At 44.1% G+C, this 9,355-nt stretch overlaps 1 protein-coding gene across 1 annotated transcript; it reads left to right on the forward strand.

Annotated features, from left to right (window-relative positions):
• The first annotated feature begins 24 nt into the window (after positions 1-24).
• On the forward strand, positions 25-8,916 carry CCN3 (cellular communication network factor 3). Its single transcript, XM_077778928.1, has 5 exons — positions 25-98; positions 227-452; positions 1,533-1,784; positions 3,034-3,248; positions 7,472-8,916. The coding sequence occupies exons 1-5, from the start codon at positions 27-29 to the stop codon at positions 7,766-7,768; spliced, it is 1,062 nt and encodes a 353-aa protein (XP_077635054.1). The 5' UTR covers positions 25-26; the 3' UTR covers positions 7,769-8,916.
• Positions 8,917-9,355: the final 439 nt, after the last annotated feature.

Genomic DNA, 9,355 nt, shown 5'->3' on the forward strand with positions numbered 1-9,355 from the left:
TCAAGGCGGGAGGGAAAAGCCTGATCATGCAGAGTGTGCAGAGTCTGTCGAAGCGGTGCCTTTGCCTGGCCTTTCTGCTGCTCCACGTCCTGGGACAGGTGAGTGGCGCACCCCTAAGGTGCGTCTGGCTACTTCGCCCGGCTGGGTGGCCACTGCCCGGTGCCCCGGTGGCTCTGCCTTCGGGTCTTCCCTGCTGAGAGCTTTCTCCTCGTCCCGCCCGCACCAGGTCGCTGCGACCCAGCGCTGTCCCGCCCAGTGTCCGGTGCTCTGTCCCAAGACGCCGCCAACCTGCGCCCCCGGGGTGAGGGCCGTGCTGGACGACTGCTCCTGCTGCCTGGTGTGCGCCCGCCAGCGCGGCGAGAGCTGCTCGCTGCTGCAGCCCTGCGAGGAGAGCCGCGGCCTCTCCTGCGACCGCAGAGCGGACCCCAGCGCGGCCACCGGCATCTGCATGGGTAATCTGGCCCGCCTCCTGCCCTCTGCTCCCGCAAGCTGCCCCTTTCCTCTCCTCCTCTTCCCAGAGGGTGACATGCAAATAATAATAATGGTGATGGTGCAGTAGGTGATGTTTGTGGAGCGCTGACTGTGCGCCAGGTATGGTTGGGGCGGGGCGGGGGGGGGGGGCTTGTGGCTGTGGGGAGCGCCAGAAGCCAGAGAGGAACCCTGCCCACAAAGGTGAGAAGCATTCATCGCTTGCCTCCCTGGAGTGGAATCTAGATAGACGGGCAGCAGAGCAGAGTTTAGGACCAGTGAAATCATTTCCTTTGGACATTTGCAAGGGGATGCTTGAGGGTGACGGAATCTTGGGCTTACTCACATGCTCACAGTTCTCCAGCAGGTTTGTTTTCACACCTGTGATCGTCTTATTTGAGCTCAAGCAGCCCCTGGTCTCCTGGGACCACTATGTAACCCCAGTCTGGGCTGTGAATAAAATAAAACGCAGGCAACGCACCAGCCCAGGCTGGTGAGACGTAATCGTTGGGAGATCGTTTTTCCACGTGGTGCACCATTTAGTCCGAGCCTGCCTTGCATCCCCTCCACCCCTATAAGAGGGCTTAGAATAGGTAGCCTTTTACTTTCTTCTCTAAGCTAGTGATGAGTTATCGTGGTGAGTGCCAAGAGATCCTAGCACCCTTCCCGATTTGGCCTGTTAACCTGTTTGGAGAATACGAAGTGCCAGTTTTTTCTCTTTAATTTGAAGCCGCCGGAGTAGGAGAACCCAAGGAGGTTCTAGCCAAATGGCTTTATGATTGGGAACCGTGGCTGTGGACCCTTGGGAGTGTCACTTCTTAGTTTTGCTCCTCTTTCCTCATCTGCAAACTAAGTGGCCGGATGGGATGGTCTTGGAGGTTTCTTCTTGCTCTGGGAGGTCTCTGGGAGGACATCTCTCTGCCAGAGATAAAGGAACAGATCACGTCACCTAGGAAAAGAAGGACCTGGGGTTTGCATGTAGCTTATACAGCTTCCCCTCCACACGGTGTTTTTGTGTTTTCTCTCTGCCCTTCCCTCTCTGCCTTGCTCTCCCAATGCCCTAGCGGTAGAAGGAGACAACTGCGTGTTTGATGGGGTCATTTACCGAAGTGGAGAGACCTTTCAGCCAAGCTGCAAATACCAATGCACCTGCAGAGATGGGCAGATTGGCTGCGTGCCCCGCTGCGAGGAGGACCTGCTCCTGCCCCAGCCTGACTGCCCAGCTCCCAGGAAAGTCGAAGTGCCTGGGGAGTGCTGTGAAAAGTGGATCTGTGACTCAAACGAGAAGGGGGAATTGGGAGGCCTTGCCCTTCCAGGTAAGAAGCTCAGGGATACCTGATGGCGATCGGTGCCCAGGTTAAATGCAGGCAGGAGGCATGGGTCCTCTCCAGGATTTGCGAGGAGAAACTGGCCTCAGTTTCCGGCCATTCACTTGTGGATTCCAGCTTGCCCACTGAGATCAAACACATCACGTGCTGGAATCCTAGCCAAGTTGTTGAAGTATGCACACTGGTGCTCCTAAAGAGGACCTGCTGCATTCAGTGGTTCTTTTGAGCAGGGGGACTGCTTTTGTCTTATTGGATGACTACTGTTTGGATTTTAGTACACCCCGTTTGACCCTCAATAACATCGCAAAGGTTATATATATATATTATATATGTATATATAAAATTATATTTTTATTATATATAATATATATATAAGTGATATTTTTCTGGACTCTGTGTATTACCTTGTGCTCTCAAGTAGCATCCCTAACGAATGCTACTTTTCCCTGTATCCCAGAGATATGTCACCTTTCTGGGTGCTATAGGGTCAAGGATCTTTGTTTTGCTTTGCTTTTTGTTTTATCATTTAAGGGAAATCTTTTTTTTTTTTTTTGAAAAAAATTCAAGAGCCAGTAGAGACTATTTTAGAAGCCATTAATCAGCCAGATTATTTATACTGGCAGTCCATGGAGCTTTCCAGTTGTCTGAGGTCAGAAATGATCAGCCATGACTTACAGAGAGGAAAACTGCCATGTAGAAGCAAGAGCCCCAAGCCATACATATTAAGTGTTGAGACAGAACTTTTTGTAATCAAAGTCCAAGTGTCTATATCCCATAATGCAAACAACTAGTTTTACCAGTCTATGGCTAAGTATTGCTTTCATCACTATTTTGAGTTGGTAGGTTCTAATTGCTCATCCAATTAAAATTTCATCGTGATCCCTTTTCTGTATAAAATCACATTTTGAAAACACTACAGTTTATGGAATGGTCATTGATGCTGTGCTGTTCTACATTCTTGAGGCTACTAGGCCTCTTTAAGACAGACTATCCCATGCTTCTTAAGGAAAATTCGACAGTCATGCCACAAAGATTTCTTAAAGGCCTATGCTATGCCGGTATTGTGCTACCTCTTTAGGGTTTATAAATACAGAGATCCAGTTCTGGCCCCTGAAAGCACCTGAGTTCAGTAGGTACAAAATTGAATGAGACCCTCTTTCCAATGGTGGTTGAAAGGACCACTCAGCAATCCCCATGGTTTACTCAATACGGCCGCCTTGATTTGTACATCCCACAGCCTACAGGACAGAAGCCACTCTGGGTGTTGCAGTCTCTGACTCCAGCATCAACTGCATTGAGCAGACCACGGAGTGGAGCGCATGCTCCAAGAGCTGTGGCATGGGCTTTTCCACCCGGGTCACCAACCGAAATCCACAGTGTGAAATGGTGAAGCAGACTCGGCTCTGCATGGTGCGGCCCTGTGAACAGGAACACAAGCAACCAACAGATAAGGTAGGATCCTGGAGGTAGCCAGAGGAGGTTGTGTTGCCTGATGGGCATCTGGGCTCTAGAAAGTCACTGTGACACTGTGGTACTTGTCGACTCAGAGGTCAGCTCTAGCTGGACGTGATGAACCCCAGAGGAAAGGCAGAGAGGTTCCTGAAATGAGTGAGTTTACCTTGCTTTTTTTCTCTTTAATGTAGTGAAATATCCCAAGCAACTTACCACCTGTCCACAGGTAAAGAGGGCAGAGCCCCAGTTGAGAATGATCTGGCAAATCTCATTGCATACCTGGAAAAAAAAATGGTGGCTCAGTTGCCGAACACAGTTGATTTGAGAGGTCATTTCTGACTTCAGTTTTTTTTAACCCCTTAGGCTTGATCTACAGGAAGCACAGGCTAGAAACCATGTCTTCCTTACTCAACCCTCAGTCCCCAATATCCTACCTGTGCATATTGTGTGCTTGATATACAATTGGTGATGAATAAATGAATGGGTGTCTGGGAATTATTTTCAGTATTTTAAAAAGTCTAGTGGGAATAGTCTATTTGCCAGCATAAGGCGATATGTGCCAAATAAAATAGCACATTTCTTTCCTTTTTTGCTGGAATTATATCAACTCAGTATGTTAACACCGAGTATAAGGCATGTGGATCAGAGGCTCTGATTGGTTCCTGATGACATCACAGGCCATGTTACCAGAGCCCTAGATCAGATCAATGCAATACCCATATTGAACCATTAGATGGAAATTTGTACAAACTTAATGCCAAAATAAAAGTTTCTAGCAATGAAAGATTTACATAGCTCCACACTGAAGCAATGTCATCTAATGCTTAAGGGTGCAACCCTGGAACCAGACAGCCTAAATCCTGGCTTCCCTCGTGAACTAACTGTGGGATCTGGGCCCATTTTCTTAGCCTCTGAGTCTCAATTCCTTCCCCCATATAATGGAGCCATTGATAGTACCTGCCTCAAAGTTGTCATGAAGATTAAGTAGAAGGAATTTGCAAAGTGTCTGGGCATTGATTACTCTGTTAACATTAGGCATCATTATTTAGCGTTAGGCCTCATTTCTACTTGTTGCTCAAATGAGGGTCTCTAGTGGTCATATTAGTTAAACAGCTACTTAGCTATGTGACCTGGGGGTCCATTCTAATTTATGCTTCTTCCACCAATTTTGTTTTTTCTTTTTAATTTTTTTTAATGATTTATTTATTTCTAGGAGAGAGAGAGAGAGACAGCGTGGGCAGGGGAGGGTCAGAGAGAGAGGGAGTCACAGACTCTGAAACAGGCTCCAGGCTCTGAGCTGGCAGTCAGCACAGAGCCCGACGCGGGGCTCGAACCCACGAACCACGAGATCATGACCTAAGCGAAAGTCGGACGCTTAACTGACTAAGCCACCCAGGCGCCCCTTCTTCCACCAATTTTGAAAGAACTCCTAGAAGCATCTTATCTCTAAAATTATATGCTAGAAGCTGCACGTCCCCACACTTAGGGGAATTCTATTCTTTCTTTTTTATTTACAAAATTTTTAATATTTTCATTTATTTTTAAGACAGAGAGAGAGAGAGTATATGAGCAAGGGAGAGGCAGAGAAGGAGACACAAAATCTGAAGCAGGATCCAGGATCTGAGCTGTCAGCACAGAGCATGATGCAGGGCTTGAACTCATGAACCCTGAGATCATAACCTCAGCCAAAGTCAGACACTTAACCACTGAGCCACCCAGGCACCCCATATACTTAGGGAATTCTAACATACCTGTTGCACAGTTATGTAGATCCACCCACAAAGCCACTTTTGTCCCTTCTTCTGTCTCTGTTCCCCTCTCTGGTCTGTCTCTCTGCTTCTGTCTGTCTGTCTATCTCTCTCTCTCACTTTCTCTCTCTCTCTCTCTCTCACACACACACACACACACACACACACACACACACACGTGCACACACTCAGATGTTACTGATCTTGAACCTTTTTTGTGGACATTGTCAAGAATATACTCTACACATTAAATATGGAAAGATAAGAACCAAGAGGTCCTTACTATAGTCAAGGACACACTTGCTTCCTTATTAAATAAGGCGTTTCCATGTCATGCCTCTAAAATTTTGCTTTTTCTTTTGTTTCTTTTGCCAAAATGTATATTTTTTCATGTAACTTGCACCCAGTTTAGTATTAGGAGGTATTATATTTGAGATACATACATTTCATAAAGACTCCAAAGTTTATTTGGAGTCTAGAGAAATACTAGCATAATAATCATTACTTCCTAACACCAAAGAGATGTTTCAGTGTGAGCCACTGTTTCTCAAAGCATGGTCCCACAGACTAGCAGCAGCATCTAAGAACTCATTAGAAATGTAAGTTATTAGGGCTCACATCAGACCTATTGAACCAGAAACCATGGGTGTAAGGCCCAACAATCTGTCTTTTAGCAAACTTTCTAGAAGAAGCTGATGTACAATAAAGTTTGAGCGCCACTGATTTAAGAGAATCCCAAGACTCAGCAGTCCATAGCTGTGGACTGTGCCTAAGAAAGTGAAAAGCAGAAATGAATTGTGGCAAATTATGTGAAAAAAATCTAAGTGGGAAATAAACATAGAGTCAATGTTGTCCTGAATGATCAATATGGGGGTTCCTCACCAACCATTACTAATGGGACATTGAATAAATTCTCCACCTACCTTGCCTTCATGGAAAATAACCTTAATATCCCATTGTCTTAGATGTTCCTGAGGTTATAGTATATTAGAAAGATTGGGCTTGTGTCAGACATTCATCCAGTAACTAGATATTTCTGGTGATGTTAGCCTGGTGAGACTCCAGTTACTCATCTGTGAATCTTGGGTAATTGTTCCTGATGTGAATAACAGATCCTTGTAGGAGTGAATGTTGTTAATAAGGTTAAGTGAGTTATGTCTGAAAAGTATTTGAAACATTAGTAGGTGTGTGATGTTGCCAGGTATATTCCCTTTCTCTTTATAACACCTAAGAATGCATTGGCTAAAAGAATGTCAAAGGCTGTTCCAGTGCCTTGAAAAAATAGCTTTCTTTATCATACATACACTTTTACCCTCTTGCTTATCGCCACAAGGTCAAAAGATGGTTGTGTATGATTAGGTCAGGTTTTCACATTAAAGAAAAGAAAATGAATCCAGGAAGCAATAAAGAACTACACCTGTCTGAAGGGCAAAGGGTTTCCCAGAATCCCATTGTTTATGTATCATTGGCCAGAACTTTAGCACCAAGCCATTTGGAGCTCCCAGATATTCTGGGGAAGCAGATACTTTCAGCTGACCAAACTGCCCAAACAAAACTAATGTATGCCAGCCAAGAAGAAAGCACAATGGATATTGGGTAGGCAGCTAGCAGTTTAATCCATATCCATATCCTTAAAATAGTTCCTTGGAGAAAAGATAGTTGCAAATGACATATCAGATAAAGGGCTAGTATCCAAAACTCTATAAGGAACTCACCAAACTCCACACCCGAAAAACAAATAATCCAGTGAAGAAATGGGCACAAGACATGAACAGACACTTCTCCAAAGAGGACATCCAGATGGCAAACAGACACATAAAACGATGCTCAAAATCACTTATCATCAGGGAAATACAAATTAAAACCACACTGAGATACCACCTCACGCTGGTCAGAGTGGCTAAAATGAACAAATCAGGAAACTCTAGATGCTGGCGAGGATGTGGAGAACCAGGCACCCTCCTACACTGTTGGTGGGAATGTAAACTGGTGCAGCCCCTCTGGAAAACAGTGTGGAGATTCCTCAAAAAAATTAACCGTAGGGGTGCCTGGGTGGCTCAGCCGGTTGGGCGTCCAACTTCAGCTCAGGTCATGATCTCACGGTTTGTGGGTTTGAGCCCCACGTCAGACTCTGTGCTGACAGCTCAGAGCCTGGAGCCTGCTTCTGATTCTGTCTCCCTTTCTCTCTGACCCTCCCCTGGCTCATGCTGTCTCTATCTCTCTCTCTCAAAAATAAATAAAACATTAAACAAATTAACTGTAGGACTCCCCGAGGACCTAGCAATAGCACTGCTAGGAATTTACCCAAGGGAGACAGGAGTGCTAATGCATAGGGGCACATGTACCCCAGTGTTCATAGCAGCACTTTCAACAATAGCCAAAACATGGAAAGAGCCTAAGTATCCATCAGCTGATGAANGGTCCCTTGGAGGAATGGTAGCCATTCCATGAATCACTCCTTTTCTTTTTTCTTAGAAAGGAAAGAAGTGTCTCCGTACCATGAAGTCACTCAAAGCCATCCACCTACAGTTCAAGAACTGCACCAGCCTGCACACCTACAAGCCCAGATACTGTGGGGTTTGCAGTGATGGCCGGTGCTGCACCCCCCATAACACCAAAACCATCCAGGTAGAGTTCCAGTGCTCCCCAGGGCAAATCATCAAGAAACCAGTGATGACCATCGGAACCTGTACGTGTCACAGCAACTGTCCTCAGAACCATGAGGCCTTCCTCCAAGAGTTAAAGCCAAACACCAGCAGAGGGGAAATGTAAGATGTGTTCCTTGAGGAGCGTACCTACAGAGACAAACTGTAGCTACCCACCATCAAACGAATATAAGAAAAATTAGGAAGAATTATTACTTTACCCCTGAGTCCTATGTATTGCCTGTGGTCATATGAGGTCAGTTATATCTGTCTTTTTTTTTTAATGAAAGATCTGATTAACTGTAAACTTGAAATCAAGTTAAGCTCAGGATAGTACTTAGGGATGACTTACTTTTCTGTGGTATTGACTACAAATGAAAATTTCTATAAATTTAAGAAATCAGATACGTATTTTTACCATGTAGATGATCACATTACACTCATCTTACTTTGTTATACACTAGTGCAATATCAAGAAAATGTCACTGTCATGAATGTCACAGTGAAGTTCAATATCATACTGAACATGCTGTCATACAAATATCTTGGCATATATCTTTGACTTGACAGGCCACTGTGGCGCTCTCTTTTTGAGTAGCTCAACTCTGAACTTCCAAGTTCAGGATCCAAGGGAATGTGTAGCTATTCAATTTGAAATCCAGAGACTATTAGTCTTCTGTTTCGTTGCACCCTAGGAAGCAAGCTCTATCTACAGGAATGGAATGTTTGTTAGTTAAGTGGACTGGTGTGATAAACTTGCTCCATTTCAGACGAGTTGACTCCTTTCCAAAGAAAGAAGCTAAACAGAAAACTCCCCCTAATGCAGAAAGGACCAGGCAGCTCAGCCCTTCCATTTCTGTATGCTGGAGGTCTGGGGCTCACCACTTTCTCCTTCAGAAGAAGCAGAACATATCAACAGAGATTTTCTCACCCTACTGTTGAGTAGACTGGGGCCCTTTGATGACTTTCAAATGTGCTGGAAGTAGATTTTGAAAAAGAAGAACAAAATCAACATGACTGTGGTGGTAAGATACTGTAAATTTTATGGGAGCTCGGAATTATTGTAGACATGCCTAAAACTTATCCTTGGACCCTAATTATGCAAACTCACGAAACAGGATATATGTGTATACATATGTGTATCTGATTTGTCAAGCTATAAGATAGGCTGCAAACTTAAATGTATACTTTCTTTTAATGTCACCATGTGTGTTCAGCTTTTCTCTTTTAAAGTATTTATATATAAATTATACATTTTTAAAATATTCTTTTTACTTTCTCTATTTGTCAGACATCACTAAATAAACACAATTTTATCAATGTGTGACTCTGCTATCACTTATATGCTTATGAGTTGTTCGTTGAAAATGTAAATAATGGATGGACCTAGAGAGTATAATACTAAGTGAAATAAGTCAGACAAAGACCAATGTCACATGGTTTCACTCACATGTGGAATTTAAGAAACCAAACAAAGGAAAAAAGAGACAAACAAAAGAAACCAGACTCTTAAATACAGAGAACACAGCGGTGGTTGTCAGAAGGACGGGAGTCAGGGTGTGGGTGAAATAGATAGAGGGGAGTAAAAGTACATTTCTCATGATGAACACTGAGTAATGGATAGAATTGTTGGCCTCTTATGTTATACATCTGAAACTAATATAACACTATATCTTAATTATATTTCAATATTAAAAGGAAAATATAAGTATAA

The sequence above is a fragment of the Crocuta crocuta genome, unplaced genomic scaffold, assembly GCF_008692635.1.
Source record: "Crocuta crocuta isolate KB4526 unplaced genomic scaffold, BGI_CrCroc_1.0 scaffold448, whole genome shotgun sequence".
In the NCBI taxonomy this organism is placed as follows: domain Eukaryota; kingdom Metazoa; phylum Chordata; class Mammalia; order Carnivora; family Hyaenidae; genus Crocuta; species Crocuta crocuta.